At 32.1% G+C, this 20,216-nt stretch overlaps 2 protein-coding genes across 4 annotated transcripts in view; one reads left to right on the top strand and one right to left on the bottom strand.

The window, feature by feature from the left end:
• The window catches only part of LOC110028604 (novel plant SNARE 11-like), a 97,467-nt gene that overhangs the window by 24,980 nt on the left and 52,271 nt on the right, over positions 1 to 20,216 (bottom strand). The window lies entirely within an intron of this gene.
• LOC110028605 lies at positions 8,486 to 8,980 on the top strand. The gene is made up of 2 exons (XM_020730522.1): positions 8,486 to 8,756; positions 8,826 to 8,980. Exons 1-2 carry the CDS (start codon positions 8,607 to 8,609, stop codon positions 8,952 to 8,954), a joined length of 279 nt encoding a protein of 92 aa, XP_020586181.1. The 5' UTR covers positions 8,486 to 8,606; the 3' UTR covers positions 8,955 to 8,980.

Here is a 20,216-nt window from a genome sequence, read left to right as displayed (position 1 = left end):
TTTACCGCATAACATTTCTTTTACCTGCATTTATTTACTTTACCTGCAAAACTAAACCAAAATTGGAAAAACACAAAAATACATTTTCAAAATAACAAACAACATAATACGTCCGTTTGAATTTACGGGTGTCCCTCGGATGAGGCAACCTACGGTTACTAACGAGATCTCCCCAGTTTAAATGAGTTTAACAATTTGTTTATACTAAGTAAGTTCAAAAGAAAAATAGTGACATCAGAATGAGGGAACCGTGTGATTCTAATTGGTGTCACTCTAATCAACTTTAACCCCTCATAATGATTGAACAACAACAAAATTTGTCACTTAAACTGTAAGACCTTAAATCTTGAACCTAAAGCTGTCACTTTGACAAGGAGCTTGTAATTAACACTGTCGGCAACATGAAAAGAATGTACAGAAGAAAAACTTTGAGAGAGCAAATAGATCTACAACAACAAATCTCCTCTTAGAATTAAATAACAAGCTATAGGACGTTTGAGGTAGTTTTTCTAGTACGACATAAATTTTTAACTCATGTTTAGGTCTTTGCACAACAATGTTGTGCAATTTAAGCCCTAACTCTCTTTAGGATCTGGGGTCATTGTTCGTTACGCCAAAAAATCTCTTATCTTTCAGGCTATTTGTGTGACCGTGTTTTGCAAGTGTAAGCCCTAAATAATAAAATTGGTAGGATGAAACATTTAATAATATTTCCTCAAAATTGAAGTCAAACCATAAGATAACTTGGGAAGTCACTGAGGTTAATCTCTTAACTTTCTCTCTTTGGATTCCATAATAAATGTTCCAAACTTAATCTCTTCCCATTTGATACTTCTTTTTCTGTACTTGAATGTCCTAAACTTTAAAATTATTGAAGATAATATTTTATTGATCATCATCGAGAGTTTTCTTAGGTGATTTTGATTGCATGGGATGTAATTAACTATAGGGGTTTACCCTTATAGGAAACTTTAGAACCCAAATTAATATAAACCCTGTCTAATCCTTTATACTAAATAGGGGAATTTGTTGGTCAATATAAATGTTTTGTAGACTAAAATATATGTCATAAGTTATTTAGTTTATATAATTGAGTCTTACTGTAAAGTAATGTGTCTATCCCTCTTGGTAGGCGCGTCACTTGCAGTATTGTACTCGTTTATCTAAACTATTGCATACATGAGATTGGTTCGATCTCATAATTTAAAATTAAAATATTATTTTCCAAAATTACATATTAAATTAAATGTACTTTCCAAAAAGGTGATCGACACGATCCTATAAGGAAAGCCAAAATTCTATAATATTGACTTGCAAACTTTTATGTTAATTGTAGATATTACAATAGGAAAACATTTTAGAAATATCGGTAATAGTTTAACACTAAATTTATGTAGAAAATAAAAACAGAGATTAAAAGATTGATAAAGTTTAAAAGACTAACAAAGTTTAAACTACTTTAAAAGAGAGTTTGAAATATTATGAAAAGATCTTTCTTCTTCCAAAGAGATGTTAACCAGTGTATGAATTGAATGATGAAAAAGATAAAATGTTGTATTATGTCGAAGAGGAGCATTACTATTATTTACCCCCTCTTGGTGCTTGCAAAGAACATTGGCTAACCTAGAGTTTCTTACCAGCTTGTGTAGTAGTGCTGAGTAGATTCTGGCCTCTCACTTTCAGATTACCCATTGTGCTCTCTCTATAAGACCTACCAGGGACCCTTACAATAAAAATATAGATCAAATTGATAACATAATCTAGTCCATCACCCTAGAAACATCAATTCTATGCCCATCAGAATTTATATCTCTATTTATTTGCACTCCCCTTAAGTGATCGCAACGGCTTAGCCCAAGATGAAATGTGATACACACTAATTGGTGAAATCATAGCTCTCCCGGGTCATTATGTTTCTCAACAAATTTTAACGATATAAATGACCAGTTTGTAAAGTCAATGAAGATCCGGTGAAAATGCCATCACAATATTTTAAAAAATAAAAGAAGATCTTTAAGTAATTCTCATCCCACAAGATTAATTCCCTTATGCAAGGAGAAAGAAAGGGATCTACTCATAATTCATGGAGATAAAACAAAAACATATAATTTGTATTGAAATCCAAGTCTTACAACAAAACCTTAAACACGAATATAAGATATTTATCTTTATGTCTTCTCCCCAAGCAAATTTTGAAGTTTCCTTGAACCCAATCTCCAAACTCTTACACAAAAGAAAGACTCACACACACACACACTCACACCCTAGACACCAACCAAACTCTCCAAGAAGATTCCAATAAGACTTCAAAAAGGCTCTCTTTTCATCCAAAATTTTACCCTATTAATAAATAACTAAAAATCACCAAGGGTCACTTCAAGCACCCCTTGAAAATTTGGTTAAACTCAATGGATATTCTAGAGAGTTGCTTACTAGCGCTATAGCGCCAGTTTGGGGCACTATTGTGCCCATTCAGCCCATCTACTGGAGCTATGGTACCATACAGAAACATCCATCTTTGCTCTGTTTTGCTCTCATTTTCTCCAAATATCCATTCCATGTATCTGAAATAAAAAACATACGAAATACCTTCCTTTAAAGTGAAATATCATAAAAAATATGCTTAAAATGAACATGAAATGTACACTAAAAATATACTATTTTTAGGTGGATCACTTGTACACTTGAGTTTCGTGACATACTTGCCAAGCGGTAAGTTTTGGAACATCAATCAACCGACTAAAAAACACCAATCGAGTGAGAAGCCAATAAAGCCTAGCTAACCAAGCCAATCTGACCAACTTGAAGATCTTAACAGATCACTTATGAGTCATAAAATTTAAAGAAGTTTATTTTTTCAATTATCGATTAAGAGTAAATGCGATAACATTTTTTGCATTAAAAATTTTCTTATTCATTTTATAGTTTAGGGAACTAAATTTGTACATTAAAAATATGTTAGACTGAATATCGCAAAGGGACTAACTAGGCCTGGACGACCAAACTAACCTTGACGACAAACCCGGCCAAGATGATCAACCCAAAGAAATGATTGACCCAACCTTGATAATCAACTCCACCTACATGACCTAGCATGGATGGCAGACCTAAAAGGATGATCGACTCATCTTGGATGACCCAGCCTGAAAGACTGACTCAGCCTGTACGACAGACCTAGCTTGGACGATCATCAGTAATATTGGAATTTAGCTAATTACCTATGGGCTAATACCGTAAAGAATTATTTAAGAACTATCGATAACATAATTATTGAGAGTTAAAAAATGAATTATTTGAAGTAGAAAGAATGATTGTCGTTAATTTAATTACCTACGACATTACCGACGGGTTTCTAAGACCAACTATTAGCTGATGAATATCACATTTGCTATTGGTTCAAATTTGTAGCTTTCTGAGGCCATTAGTTTCCACCTGCAATATTATTGATGTCTTTTGCAGTCAGAAAAATGTAGCACTTCTACAGGAAAAGTGCATGCTTCTGCCTGAAAAGTCACACAAATCCATCAGTTGACTATAGATAATTACTCACCATTTTAGCTGGCAGAAAAGTTTAGCTTAGGAAGATGTCGCTTATTCAATAGTCCATCAAACAACTATCATAACTCATCTGGAAGGTCATAAAGCCATTGGCAAGCCATCTAAAACCTGTAGCATCAGAACAAAAAATGAATTTCCTTCTTCAACACAAAAATTTACTCACACGTAATCATAAGACTATAATTTTCAAACAACACAGTAGAGTGTACTAATCGAAGAAGTTTTTAAACTAATATCACATTAGTAATTAAAAAAGAAACCATAGATGGAAATAAAATACAAACCATTTCATCAAACAAAAAAAAATGAATAATTATACATAAAAAATATTGTTCGTGATCAATAAATTGTTTATATAAACAAACAAGAAAAAAATAACTCCTTACTCATCCTCTCATCATCACCTGCTCCTCATCATCATCCTAAACTAGCTTTTTGATTTTTGTCATAACTAATGTAGCATTGCTTCAATCTCTGACTTCATCTTCAACTCCATCTCTGATCTTATTTGGGCTAGTTTAGTGGAGAACTGCAACAACCTTGATAGCAACCTACCAACGAATCTCCTTCTCATGAGCAGTAGAAGTCGATGCAACAGATGTGCTAGAGGTCGGACGAGCATCATAGGCTAGCGCATGAGACCCTAAAATGTAGACACTACCCTTCTTCTTGTCGCTGATAAGTTCCCTCCACAGGTCGTATTTAGAAGGATCATGATCTATGGTCGGTTGAACAACTACCTGATTGTTGGGATTGGCTCCCCTTCAGCTTCTAAAATGTCTCCTAAAAAAATAAGATTAATGAAATTTAAAGACAAAAAAAAGTGATAATTATTTGAATTTTATACTAATTAATATTGTGAATTAACTTAGTTGCTTGGGAGTTAACTGGTCTGACTGTCGCCTATGTGTGCACTCATGTAAGTCCATAGCGGTAGACTCTCATCCTTTCTCTAAACTTTGTCATTATAATGAAACAGTTAGCATACATTTAATATAAAATAATATTTAATGTAGAAAATAAGACTTGCTAGCCTCCATTTATACTCTACATGTTGGAGCGGCAATTCTGCTTGGACTACACTCTCTTCTTTTTTGTCTATACATTAACAAGATGCATGTAACTTCTTTAAAGCTAAAATGGCGATTTTTTGGTGTGATATGAAAGATTTGAGTGTTATAAATATAAAAGCAAAGTGTAGATATTAAATTTGTAGTTACATAGCCACTTTTATTTATTAAATAAATTATTTATTAATTTAAATTATTACTTATTTATTTATTAAAATAAATGCCTAAATTAAAAGCAGTCCACTCCACCTCCAACAAAAAATAGAAAATTCAGAGAAGAATATGATCGTTGACACTCACCATTTCCTCCTCGCCAATCCTCCAGCGATCCATTCTCCCTATAACTCCTCCTACAGGTCCAATTCCCCTCTTCACGCCAACTCTTCACACAGCTCATCCAAATTCACTTTTCTTCTACTCCTTTTCTTTCCTTTTTTTCAAGCAAGCCCAAATTTAGTAAATCCTACAAATCAATAGATTTATGAGATTTAACTTCTCTAGGTGCCCAACAATTTTTGAGATTTAACCCATTCTGGATTTAGTAAATCTAGATTTATAGGATTGACTAAATCTTAGTAGCTTAAATATCATATGTTGTCAGACAACACCTTAATGCTAAAATTAGTAAAATCAGGATTTATCCAACTCAAGGAAATCCATAAAATCTAGCACTAATTTTATTCTAATTACATTTTTGGATTTTCTTAAGGGTTTACCCTAAACTGTTTTTACTTAGAGATAAAACACAAAACAAATATATTCATGAAAGAGTTGGTGATTTAGCTAGAGAATAGATGTTTTAGATTTGACTTATGTTAAGAAAGGTAGAGGTAGACCTAAAAATACTTTGTCATGTCAACTTAAATAAGTAGAAGACATTTATATACACAACACACAATTCTTATATCCTCTCACATCTCATACCTAAATAAGCGAAGAGGAAGAATGACGCGAGCAAGCTTACTTTCCTCACTAGCTTCCCTAAACAAGTGAATAGAAAGAATGAGACAAGCAGGTTTACCTTCCTCCCTAGTCTTAGGTAGGAGCAGAACAGAAGGATGAGAAATATTGGAATTTTGGTGGTCTATATAGTTTGTGATCCCATCATTCTCTTCCTAGCTAGCTCGAATGGCGACTGTTTTCAAAGAAAAAGGGTTTTAAGGTGAAACCAAGAGAGGAGTGAGATAAGTTCAGGAGGAGGGATAAAGAAGAATGACACAAACAAGCATACCTTAATGGTTTCTTATGAGAGCAAAGAGGAAGGAAAATAAATATGAGAGTTTTGGTGGTCTTTGTAAGCCTCAATCTCGTCTTTGTCGTCCCAACTAACTCTAATAGTGACTGCATTGTGAAGGTTTTGCAAGGCCAAAATTGGGAGAAGAGGATTAAGAGAAGCAGAGGTGTTAGGATTTAGATCTAAACAAGAGAAGGAGGAGAACATGGGAGAAAGAGGAAATGGTGTTTTTTTGGCTGATTAGCTAATAAGAAAGATTTTTGACAGTTTAGTCATGATATAATAACTGTAAGTTTATAATAACATCAGAACTAATGTTATAATCCATCAACTAATTATAACCCATCAACTATAAGAAAAAACTCATCGATACAAATCCTAAGAAAAGCGACTCTGGTAATTACCGACGACTGTAGTCCGTCGATTTTATTTAGAGAGGAACCGACAGTTTTCAAAGTTGGTAAGTCTGAATAAGCAGTGGAAATTTTTTTTTTGCAAAAGCAACAAGTTCAGCAATAGTAATTCTGTCAAAAATTAACTGCCTTAATTATATGTTGCCAAGCCATGAGAAATTAACATGACCTATGTAATGCACAAAGTAATCGGTTATGTCGTCAGTCATAGCAACTTCTCCTATAGCTACCTGCAGTTTGGACGACCAGTTGTATGGATAACCAACAACTTGGATGACCTAATATGACCGACAATCACCGGCCCTCATACGTAAAATACATAAAATAACTTATACAACTCTCATTAAAGTAAAATTATAAATGTAATATCCTCTATAAATGAGGGATCCTTTCTTGTGAGGAAAACTCTTAGCTTTCTCTCCCTCCCCGGCATGCATTCATAACAATTCGATTACATAAAAGGAGTCAAAAAGGGTCTGCGAGTACCCCAATTTCCATTACGCCCGATAACCACTGCCCCACATATATAAAATACACAAAATAACATGTGCAACTCTCATTAAAGTAGGGATATAAATGTAATATGTTCATATTGTACTGCATCCCTTATAAAAAGGGGATCATTTCATGTAAGGAGGGCATTTGGCCATTTCTTTCCTCATGCATTCATAAAGATTCAATTATATAAAAAAGGCCATAGGAGCTCCTAAATACTCCAATTTGCCCCAGATGGATAAGTCAGTGTGTATTACTCTCTCTGTCTCTCTCTCTTTCTTGCCTTGCACTCTATTCCTTGGGTACAGACCAATCAAACTTCAACAATGTTAACTGTTAGATATGTAAATTCATAAGAATTTAAGTGGTGTGTATCTAAACCTTCGAAGTTTTTTAAAATTGTAATTTCTAATTTCAATTTCCTCGTGATTATTCCCATGACTAGAGGGAGAACATCTTTATTTGTACCAAAATTAAAGTTAGAACTCTCCACGGAAAAAATCACAATAAAAAGTTTTAACTGCAACAATGTGACATCCATTTGTATGATGAAGCTATATAATATTTTTGGGAAATTTACATACATGCCAACAAATTCTTGTGCATTCGCATAACTAACACCTAAAATTTGACATTCATTATGTGTTAATATGTAAATATATAACATTTTTGTGTTAGTTTTATTATTATGATTTGCTCGCTGTATCTGTAAAGCTCCGGAGCGGCCAAAACATTGCCAAATGTTTTGGACAAAAGCTATCATTTTTCATTGTTGTAACCTCTTCAAATTTATTGTTGGCTAGTTCATAATGATCAAATTAAACAAATTATATTAGAACTTTTTTATTTATTTTATCTTTAATTTTGTTTTATTTGTAATATTCAGCATTGATTTACTTTTTGTCATTTAATATTTTTAAGTTTTTTTCTTTCTAATTGAAATTATATAATCTCTTTGTGTGTGTGTACGTACGTTTTGCGCTTCTATTTTTATATGTTTTTAAATTACATGTAGGATACAGATATGTTACATAGAGGTTACAGGATGTGTAACGCGGATATAACTCTCAATACCCTTCCTGTAACCTAATAGACACAGACGTATGCAAAGTTGCATACATCAAACGTACGCAAATATTTCCCGTCTGTTAAAATGGTGATTGCTAAAGGCGAAAATTTAAAATGAGGTTGTAAAATTTGATAACCACATTTGTTGTCTCTCAATATAAAAATAAAGGAAGATTTACATACAGACCACTCAATTCTTATCTGTTTATATATCTAATTCCAAAACTTCTATTATATATACATATATCTATGGAACTTTCACCAATGCATAAAATATTTATTTAACTTTTAAGAAATCAAATATATATATATTTTTTGTGATATACAAGATTTGGGTGATAGAAAACTAACAAAAAAATATGGTGTTAGATATGTAAATACATAAATTAAGGTGGTATATTTGTAAATCCCCAAATACCCAATCCAAAGAAAAATTTTTTCCTTATCCCGATCTGAAACAAACGACAAAAGGACAAGGTAACAGACATGAGGATGATGCAACTTCCATATTTAAAACAATAAATAAATAAACATGATAAACTTCCACACCCTAACTTAATAATATAATAAAAATTTAAAATAATCATTTTTGCTCCAATAAGATAAATTCATTCAACCATACAATCAACTACAAGACACTAAAATTGTTAAAAAAATAATAAAGCAAAATGAGCTCATAAGCTGCAATAAACAGAACCCAAAATCCAGTCTTTTGATCCCTTTGGCAATTTGTTTATCCTACAGCTCCTTCCTCCTCTCTGAAACTTCATGGCGATCAGATTTTTGTCGGCCAATACTCTGTTTCCAATCAATGGAACATATTCTTCGGCTCCTGTGAGAACTTCAGCGATCTGCAACTGTCATCTGAAGATTGAAGTTTCTTCAAGTCGCGGGGAAAGAATCAGCTTAGAGAAACAGGTGAGATAAAGGAAGAATTGTATTCTGAAACTTCTGTAAAAATTTGATTTTTAGATTTTCTAAAAGCAGGTTTTTGAGGATAGAGAGATTGGTGTAATCTGTTACAGAGATGAGAAAGGTGAACTAGTCTGTGAGGGTTACGATGAAGGACCAAGATTTACAGTTCGGCCATCGGAATGCATTAATCCGCAGAGGTGAGAAGAAATATGAACTATAAATGGTGAAAAAAGATATAAAGTTGAATGTAATATGTATATTTGCTTGATATTTTTTTTTCTCTCTGTATCTCTCTGTCTGCAGGAATCGCCGATATAATTTGCTCAGGCGAAGGTTTAAGAACGGTGAATTTAATAAGTGATATTGGGTCCTGATGTTGTTTATGTTGAATGGATCTGTAGTTTGTAATGAATAAGAGTCATTTAAATAAAAGATCTCTGTTTGAAAATAAATGTATTTTGTCTTCTCTCTTGCCCTCTCTCTCTCTCTTTCAGTGCTTCGAGAGATTGGAGATTTGTAACAGATATTGGGAACTCAAAAACATTTTTTCTAATTCTGAATGAATAAAAGAGAAAGATCGAATTTTGAAAAAGAAATTGAGTGAAAGATGCAAACTTTGATTTTATCTGTCGCTGAAAAGAAAATCTGAGTGGAACAGTCTCATTTTTTGACTATCTATAGTAGGAAGATGATTGAAATAAAGAAAGAGGAGAAGAAGAGGCTAAAAGCTTTGAAGTCATGAATGGTGAATATTTCTATTTTCCACTGATTTACAAGGCTTCAAAGGGGACTCTCTCATATAGTATCAGTAGTTGGGTTCATGTTTATAAATTCTTATTTTTGGTTGAGTGCTTCTTAAGATGGTGAACTTTCTATATAAATTATTTCTAAGAATTTCTATGCATTTTATCTATGCTTTATCATTTATCTCTCTTTATTTTTTTGGAAATACTTTCCATTTTTTTTTTCTTAACAAGTGCATATTCAATGTTTTGTTGCATAATGTCTAATCCAATTCGATCCTATTCTATGCCTCTCTTTATTTTTTTGGTAATACTTTCTTTTTTTTTTCCTTAACAAGTGCATATTCAATGTTTTGCTGCATAATGTCTAATCCAATTCGATCCTATTCTATGCAAACTCATCTTTAATAAATGCCATTGAAACAATATTTTCAATATATTTATTATTTATTTATTTTTTCTGTTGTTGCATGCTTCTATAAATGAGTAAAGATAGAAAAAATGCATAATTATAATAATTATTTAGTTTTTTTTTGGCAGCCCCTTATATATTTATTTAATTTATGGCTGGAGTTTCTCACATTTCTTTTTTTTACTTTAGAAAACCCTTCTTTGCAATCTTGTAATCATGTGTAAAGTAAGCCTATCAAATGATTGAGCAAACAATATGATCAATAAATGGACCTCAATAATTGTACTATGATCATAGCAAACTATTATTGTTGACCATCCAAAAATCTAAGGATGATTAGTTTGTAGTAACAAAGGGAAAAGTCCTAGCTAATGACTCCCAAGTTGTTAAGTCAATGATAGGAAACATGAAATCCAAAAGCTCTGGTGTACACAGTTAATGAGGATATGTTGTCTGCCTTATGCAATATACATAACCATACTTGCCCCTCAAATAATTTGAAATTGAATACAGTGTCATTCCTAAGAGAACTATAATTTAAATTTTTAGTATAAGTTACTTTCAAACACTTTATAACCTCAATTTTATTCAATATTTTACATTTTATGATATTGAAAGTTACTTATTTGTCTAAGTTATGCAATGACCGAAAATTAGAAATAGAGAGGGAGGATTCTTGATTTACGACTTGCCTAAACTAATTTTGTGAATTATTGTGTTGAATACTTTATATATATGTTGTCAATCATGAACATAAGTGTCTCCTAGTCTCCGCCAACAAGTAGAAAGCATAAGTGTCTATATTAACTAGTTTTAAGTTTTTACCAAAAAAATAATATTAAATTATAAATTTGTCGGTTTATTTTTTGACATGGGTTTTTTTAGGTCTATACAAATTCAAACTTTTAATTATCAAAATATATAAACACACATCCAAAGTAATATACTTTCTTGGAAGATAGAAAGACCAATTTATGATGTGTTCCATTAATTAAATTAAGAAATTTTAGATATTTGTGAAATCCTCGATTAAAACGGACAAATCTTTTTCTTATCTTATCTAAAGACTATGTAGGGTTTAGATTAAATTCAGGTTACAAACTTCCTATAAGGGCAAATCTCTATGGTTAATTATGTCTTAAGAAACAAAAAACTACTTAAGAAAACTCTTGGTTAAGGTTAGAGTTTTGTCTTCAAGAAAATTTTAAGGTTAAGTTTCCATGATTGATTATTATAAATATCAAAATGAAAATATTAAAAAAATATTTTATTTATAGAATCCAATGGAAAAAGACTAGGAGATCTCTAAAGTGATGAGGGAAACTCGATGAAATCTCAACTATCTTATTGATTGACTTTAATTATTCTGAAAGAGATTTTTTGATGCTTCATCTTGACATTTTATAAGAAATGTAGGATATAGATCACATGGTATAGAGCCATGAGAAAGCCTAGGAGAGAAAGATTTATGTCGTAACCAGACAAATAATCTCAAAATCCTGAGACTATTAGTGAAGCTCACTAAAAAAAGTGAAGCTTCAAAAACATAGTTTGAAGGAGGAGAAAGAACACAACAAACAAAAATGTAATGGACTTATAACTTTGCTTGGAAAGGGCTACCATCTAAATCACCTAAATACAGTAACAGCTTGCATGACCGGCCCTAATGAATGCAAGATAGAATAGTAAGGAAAAGTAAGTCTTACAAGTTATTGATATATCAAGCTACCTAGGTAGGGTTGTAATAAAGCCGAGTTGAGCCGATTTTATCGTAGTTTGGACTTGGCTTGGTACATTTATAAATTTTTTACATTCTGCTTGAGCTTACGTCGAGCTTTCACATATCGTTTAAGCTTGACTTGTTTAAGAGTTTCAATGTTTAAACATTATTTGATTATGACAAGTGAATTTGTATTTAAATGAGCCAAAAAATTCAAACGAGTAACTAGATTTTCATATTAAAAATATAAATTTTACAAATCTAAATAAATAAATAATTGAATAAATCATATAAGCAAACTAACTAACCCACATGTTATAATCTAGATTCAATAATAGATATACTTTAAAAAAAAATGAATTCTAAGAAAAAGAAGAAAAATATTGAAGTAAGAGCAAAAATATTTAAAGGAACAAGTATTACAAAATAACTCATAATAATGTAGAAATAATTAAGAACAATCAAAAGTAGTCAGATCAAGCATAATAAATAAGAATGAACAAAAGTAATGCTTACTTTCAGAATTTCATCATGTTAATTTTCAAATAGTTAATAATTAATAATAAAACAAATATATTATTATGAATTAATCTTAAAAATAATATTGATATAATAACATATTACTATTAATAAAATCTATAATTAAATAAATTCTAGAAAATCAGTTTTTTAAATTAATATATTATATATGATACGAGCAATATTATAGGTTCATATCAAGTATTTAACAAGTTTTTGAACAACAAACGAGTTTTTTCTTGAACATAAATGAAAAAGTTTGACTATGTTCATGTTTACTTCATTTAAAGTTTGAATTTTAAGAAATTATTCATGCTTGTTTATTAACGAATTTGAACAAACATGATTGAATCTTATCGAGTTGAGTTCTAGTGGCTAATCAAGTACATTAATTCATTTACAGCTTTATGCCTAAGTATGATTGGTGTGCATAGTATTCTAAGATAAATGCGAATATATTATAATAATTTAGAATTAAACATTTTAAAGCTCATCATGTTCCTGCATTTTATTATTTTTTGTTAATTCTTAGTGATGAGTGATTATAATAAGTTCTTTATAGGTATGTGAGTCCTTGATGATGAATGTTTTAGAAAGTTTGTTTATATGATCAATTGATATGCAACAACAAAACTCACTGTATAAGGTAGTGTCTCTCAAAGGACAAGTCGGCCATTTTGGTGCAATGAGTGAGGGTCTAAAAATAAAGACTAGATGCAAAATGGAATGTTTTATGCCTTAAGTGATCGTTTCATGGCTATCTCTAAATAGGAAAGACGTTAGTAATCAATTTTATTTAATGTCAATTTAATTATTTTAAATGCATGATATTTTTAAGGTTGTGAATGCAATGTTTTGTGTAGTTTTTTAGTTTTTGTTTTGGTTTTGAATTTCATTAAAATTTGAAAATTTTAACTTAAAGTTCATTTATTTTGATAAAAAATATAATCCTTAATGAACTTAATAGCAATCTAGGCAAAAAGAACAATCAAAACACCCACTTAACTTTTGTTCAAACTTAGAGAAAAAAATATAAGAAGGAAAAAAAAAATGATAGAAGGGTACCAATCCCATACCTATATCATACTTGTCGGTCAAAAGTGCCATCCGAACATTGTTGTTTATTTATTTGGGTTCATCATTTGCTTTGTCTTTCCCTTCTCTTCGAAGATTAGAATTCCAACGATTGAGCTACCATGACAAACAACCTAACTCTAAAAAGAGAAAAGACACATAAATAAAGAAAGCCTACCTTACTATGGCATCCTAAATTACACTACAACAACCATACAAAATAAAGTTAGCACATCTTAACTCACAAGGACAACCTAGAAACATGTAAAGTTAATCTACAATAATCTAAATTAGAATGCCACAGGAGTGTGATATATAAACAAAAAAAAAAGAATTTTTTTGTCCTAAATAATCATCTAGAGAGGAAACTCACGCACAACAAAAAAACATCATCGGGCCGATCCTATGGTGTCTACAATTGGTGAGTGAAAAGTGAGGGCAAACGATGATTATATCCAGTCAAGATGCTAATGGCTATTATCTTAAGTCATCATAGTCCTTGATCTACTTGGTAGGAAAGGATAGTTAGCCTAGTCTAACTGAAAGATTTCGATCAGCAATCATGTGCTTCATCGTCCAAGAAATCCTCTTAAATTTTGGGTGAAAGTTCGAATTCTATTTTGTTTTGTTTGTTCAATATGGGTTTATATTATGTAATAGTGGATTTAATGATGAATTTTAAAGTTTATTTTAGGGTTTAGTAAATTTTATTAGTTTTATATTTTTCTTGATCTTATAAACTTTATTTGAATATTTTTTTTATTTTTAATTGGATCATCTTTTAATTTTAATTTATGACGACACACGTCAAAATCTTATGGTTCCATTATCTAAGGGTCATTAGTGTTTATAGTTTGCTTTGTTAAGAATAACCAGAAAATTCATTGTTAACAACCATGAGTTATCTCATCTAAGGTTGTTACCTCACAGACTGAGTTTTTTTAATTACAAGGCTTATTTTGAAGTTTTTGATGAATTTTATAATGAGTTTTATGGTTAACTCGTTAATATGTAATGATTTCTAGATTTTATATACTTTATTAGATTTTTCATTTGAGCTTAACGATTTGATTGTTTAAATAATATTAAATAAAATTTTTTTTTGTATATCTAGGCTCCTTTTATTTATCTAATTATTGATGAAGGTTTAATTCGTATTGGGTTCTCTTCAGAAAGTTATTAAGTCTTATGTTCATATGGATATTATTAGAAATTTGGTGACTTTGACTTAGAACCACTTCTTCTCAAAGTGTAATTTGTTTACTTATTCTTGGTTCCTGAGAACCAAACTAAGCTCCTAGGCGCCAATCCCAGGCCCCTGATCGCCAAAAAAATCTAAAAAATGGCCCTTTTCTGAGACCTGGGAAAGTAGGCACCACTTGGGCGCCAGACTGGCATCTTGGAACCAAGATCCTAGTACCATGGCACTAGACTGGGTGCCTATGTGCAAAGATCTAGGCATCTAAGAACTGGTCCCTTCCCAGGTCACAGAAAATAGCCATTTTGGCACCCGATTTGACCTCTAAAGCAGCCAAAATGTCAGGATTGTGATCATGAGCCTTGGATATGGGAAAAGAGGGTGGCTAATTCCTCTTTTTCCATCCTTTAAAAGCATCCTAGGAGGCTAAGCTAGGAGCAAATATGAGCTTAATCTAAGGGGTGGCTCACTGGATGAATGGCCTGGACTTTTCTCTCGATCGGTCTCCATTTATTTTTCTTCTTCATGGTGAGATGAGAAGAAATTGGGAGAGACCAACCATTTTTTTATCATGAGGATGAAGGAGAGCTTGGAAGGAGCCTCCATGGAGAGCTTGTAGAAGGACTTGGAGATCTTTTGGAGAGTGCTTCTTGAGGAGAGAAAGTTAAGGTGATTCATCCTCCTCTTCCTCATTTCCTTCAACATCCTCTACAACATTTCTTATGCGTGAGGAGATTTTCTTCAGAAGGATTTTGGATAGCAGGGGAGAAAGGCTTGAGAAAGGACCACCGAAGCATCATCAGAGCATCACTAGAGCATCACTGGAGTATTGTTGGAACTTTATCAGGACGAGGCCTTCTCTCCTACTATTAGGAGAGCTTCCTCCTACTTGAATAAATGCACCCACAACCTCTGTGGTGGTAAAAATCTATAAACGATTATATTTTCTTTCCTAGTTGGCCTTAGGTTAGCTTAAGGTAGGTGCACGGGTTAAGTTGGCTTGCCGAAACTAGTCGACATTAACAAACTCCCTTAGATTTGTCAATGATTTAGTAAAAGAAGCTCTAGGTTAAGAATTGTGTGTGTGGACAAGTTCTATGGAGAGCATAACAATCTCCCTTTGTGAGCCTTAAATCTAAATCCTATCGGGTTAGAATTCCAATTTTCCCTTGCTTTGGCTTTCCCAAACCTTCCTTGTAGGGGTGGGATATTTGGATTTTTTTAATGTGAGAAAAGTTTGGTAGCTAGCCCACTTTGTAAATCATGAGGAGTTGTAAAATGGTAAAATCTTTATAGCTAGCCCATTCCACAACATTGTGATGAGTTTCCTTCTTGGAAATTTGGAGGTGAAACTTCCCACATGCCTCGTAATCCCCAATGTATGTGCCTCGTGTGTATCTACTTCAATTTCAATCCTCGACAATGACATCAAAAACTTGATCCTCGATGATATGCTTCGTACGTATCTTCAACTCCCAACACGAATTGGTCCCCGACAGCATGCAACGTGCAAATTTTAATAAATAAATCTTTTTCTCCACAATTTAATTTTTACACACTAAGGGTAGTGATCCCGATTTACTGTTTAAATTCAATAGTATAACAATGTCTTTGATGATCTTTCACGTATGTTTCTTTACTTTGCATCAGAACCAAAAACTTGATCTTAGACAAAATAAGAATTTAACTTTTTAATTTATATATATATTGGGATACTACACAAGTATACATATCGTTATGAAGTAATATAGGAATTTTTTTGTTAAGACTTGAATCTGAATATCAAACCCACAGGGAAATTCATAATATGCATTATTGATCAACAAACTTTCTATTTCAAAAAGACAATTACTTAAACTATAGATATTTTTATAGTAATTAAAATTCAAATCTTTTTAGTATTTTTTAGATTTTGACAAAACAGTAACATCTAAAGTTAACTTGAGTTTATGTAAAAGAAAAGTACTTAATATGAAAATATCTTTCTCCATATCATGAGTCAGTAATATGTATAGGATTTCTATTGTGGAAGTATGCAAATTGAGTTGTGTCAAATAGGAGCAATATTATTTTTTACACTTACTAGAGATGCTATAAAGAATATTGGGTCATCATCATCGATCAAATTCTTCAACTTCTTCATCTTCTATGTCATCCTCATCCATGGACTGGTGATGCGTAAAAGTTTGATATTGAAGATATTCAAGAAATTCAATGTTTACTTTCTCCAACCTATTGATTTTGCTTAAACATTTTTATCATGGATGCATATTATCAAGCCTTAAAATCACTTTTAATTTTTTTCTGCCTATCCAAATGTTCATTAAATTTTGCATTGTTGAATATTTGACTTTGCATAAAAGCCATATATTCTTCAAGTATCTTCAAACGTTCCAAAATAGGCTATAGGACTGAGGTAGATCCATGAGAGGCTCGTGATGTAGATGCTCGAGAAGAAGATGGAATATCAAAATTGCTAGCACCAATTTGGTCCCAAATGATTTTCATAAACTTGCACATTTGTCTTCGTTATCAGCTTCAAAGGATGTAATAATTCCTCCAACTTTCATAAGTAACTCTAAACTGCTGACACAGGACAAAGGTAAGGGAAGGGTATCCCAATTTCATAGAAGTTCTTCTGGTAGTAGTACTGATAATTGATCTACAAATGAGAGTTCTAATGTTTATCCTCTGCATGCTTTGAATGCAAAAATTTAAAATAACCTCCTCCTTGTAACTTCATTTAAATTAGTTTTAGGTAAAAGTCGGGCAGTTATGAAATAATGTTATACTTTTGAAGGTGAATTGAGCATGGAGGATGAAAAATTTACCTTGTGACCATTTCTCATTTCCCAAGCTCCCTTCCCATTAGTTAGATAAGTGATTATTTCATCTAATTGTGTATTATCTAGTGCAAAGGTAGATATGTAATAGTCTTGAACATCTTCTAACTGATAAAATTTGTTAATTCTTTCTGGAGAAAATCTATCATTCTTTCGCGCATGAATACAACATTGTCAGATGAATTAAGAGAGTTGGTGTAATCGAACAAATGAAATAACTGCTACGTCAATAGTGCAGCAGAATACTTCCTAATTACACATAACAATTAAACTTCCTATAGCTCCTCTCGCGCAAGTGATAGCTCTTTCTACTATAAGCTTCCTAGTCTAAAGCATGTCGTAATACCTAATTAGAGCCCCCACACAAATAAAATTCTTTTTATCATAAATGCCCTTAACTTTTTCCTTTACTCCTTTTGTTTTCAATGTTATACTCTCCCAATATTTTGAATCTTTTCTCATCCTAATCCAAGATTATAAAACTCTAAAATCTTCTTAGAAACCAAACAAAATATTGGGAAGAAGAGGGGTGAATTCCATATAAAGGAAGGGACTCCAAAATTTAGACTTCATTTTGGGTGCTTAGGCACCGAATATTGGCACCTAGGTGCCAGCTTTAATTTTGACATTGGAGCCTAGGCACCAATACTTGGTGCCAAGGCACAAATTTTTGGCTCCTACATGAACAAATGTGGCGCCTAGGCACCAGTGCCTAAATTTGCACTGCTTCACCTAAGATTCAACTAACTTGTCTCGACCTCATCTTAACCATTAAAGTTAGTGTTTTGTGGTTCTTCTCTTCATGTAAGTCTCATTATCACACAATATTTTTAACATAACACACATCCTTAAAAAAATCACAACAAACAATAATTTAAATCAGTACACACTGATAACTATGGGTTGCCTCCCACAAAATACTTGATTAAACATCATCAGTCTGATAACAGTCACAACTCACAAATAATCACACCAATAAAGATAATCATTGGGTGCACCCCACGAAGCACTTGATTTAGTGTTGTCAGGCCAACAAAGGATCCCTCTATGATCAAAATTCCATTTAAGTAATCCATGATCAATCACCCAATCTTTTTTGACTCCTGGGTTTTCTATTAAATCCTCGAATTTTAGTTTTTATTTCAACTTTTTTTTTCGCATTGATTCAGATTATTTTTCCTAATGTTTCTTTCAAGACCCAAATTCTTCTAATGATTTTCTAAATTTGCATATTAATATCATACTTAAAATTTTTTAAGAAATGGATGTATGTATGATAATTCAAGATCTCCTAAATTTGGGATCAGATTCTTTCTAGATGATTCAGATTTTGGATCAAATTCTACTAGGTTACTCTTCTATCTCAAGTTATCTTCTAATTCTTCCTCTTGGGGCTGAGGAAATGTGGAGGTGGTCTTTCTATATTTATCTTGGTTGATGAAATAGATTTTTCTAATTTTTTAGGAATTTATTTCATTGGTCTTCCTATCTCCTTTTCCTCTTTTCTCAACATAAGGTTCTTTTGAACCATATCCTCAAATTCTTTTCCATTTCTTTGTTGGATAGCTTTATCTTGCCCACCATTCTTCTCTTTAGGGTTTATCTCAGGGTCTATCGACACAATTTTAAGGGGGGTCGTCCTGTGGAAGATGTTGGTTACCGGAATGGAAATCTCGTCGCCCGCTTCAGAGGGACATTTAATTTATATATATATATATATATATATTTAGAAAAATATGAAATCAAACTGATCTCTTATCTTTTAAAGTTTAGATGAAAGAGCACTACACCTCAAGCTATTTATTTATCCCAAAATATAAACACAAGACTTGAGGGTGAGGCTCGATCAAACAAACTAAGAAATATATGACATTCATTTGGTCTGTGAAACCATTTTATGTTGACTATTAAGTTCACCTATTTAATGCAAAAAATTATATAAGGATTATATTAAGCTGGGTTCATTAAAGTTTCTTATAAATGCAAGCCCTTATAGTTAATTACATCTTAGATAACCGAAGTCACCTAAGAAAACTCTCGATAAAAAATAAGGGATATTTTTCTTCAAGGAGTTTCAAAGAATAGGAATTTTCAAAGAGATCGGACAAAGAGTTGTGAAAAGGGAATAACTCAAACTTGGAACATTTATTTTTGGAATCCAAAGGAAGAGGAACTAGAGAATGTCATGCATAGATTCAGAGGAGAACCCCTATGAGTTCCCAAGCTATCCTAATGTTTGGCTTCAATTTAGAAGAGAAATCTTTATGTGTTTCATCCTGCCAATTTTATTAATTAGGGCTTATAATTATGTGAAATAATCACATAAATAGAATGGAAGATGTGAGGATTTAGGTCGTAACAAACGATAACCTCGGAATCCTAAAATTAGTTAGGGCTTATTAGTTAAGGCTTATATTGTATAACAAGGCTATATAAAGGTCTAACAAAAAGTTGAGAATTTATGTTGCATTAGGTGGGCATCCTCAAAATCTTATGGCTCATTGTTTAATTCTAAAGGGTGGGCATTCTCAAAATCTTATGGCTCATTGTTTAATTCTAAAGAATGGTTTAGCTGGTGTAGACATTTTTTGCTGTTAAAGATGGTCGTGCTGCCCACAACACTAGCTCTAAGCTCCACGTCATAGCAAGTTTATGTTTTCTAATGTGTCAAGTTCTGATGTCAAATTAAATGTTTTCTAAGATTATGTTTATTTAAATATTATGAGGGATGTTAAAGTTAATTAGAGCGACATCGGTTAGGATCCTATGTTTTCCTCGTTTCGGCACTACTATTTCTCTCAAATTCACTTAGTTCAAATGAATTTACTAAACTCAACTTAATGAGTTCCATATTTTCACTTAGAGTGTGAGAAATCTCGTTAGAAACTATGAGTTACCTCCTCTGAGGGATTCCTGATCATTCGATAGAGACGTTTTTAATTTTTTTTAGTTTT

Source organism: Phalaenopsis equestris, unplaced genomic scaffold, assembly GCF_001263595.1.
Source record: "Phalaenopsis equestris unplaced genomic scaffold, ASM126359v1 Scaffold000517, whole genome shotgun sequence".
Classification (NCBI taxonomy): Eukaryota; Viridiplantae; Streptophyta; class Magnoliopsida; order Asparagales; family Orchidaceae; genus Phalaenopsis; species Phalaenopsis equestris.
The sequence above is the reverse complement of the archived record's forward strand: the minus strand, read 5'-3'. Positions and strand labels throughout refer to the sequence as shown.

Excerpts from the sequence above, each read along its gene's own strand:
- LOC110028605 (XM_020730522.1), top strand. The coding sequence starts at position 8,607 with ATGGCGATCAGATTTTTGTCGGCCAATACTCTGTTTCCAATCAATGGA. Across the intron at positions 8,757-8,825 it reads GAATCAGCTTAGAGAAACAG|GTTTTTGAGGATAGAGAGAT; the intron begins GTGAGATAAAGG and ends TTCTAAAAGCAG.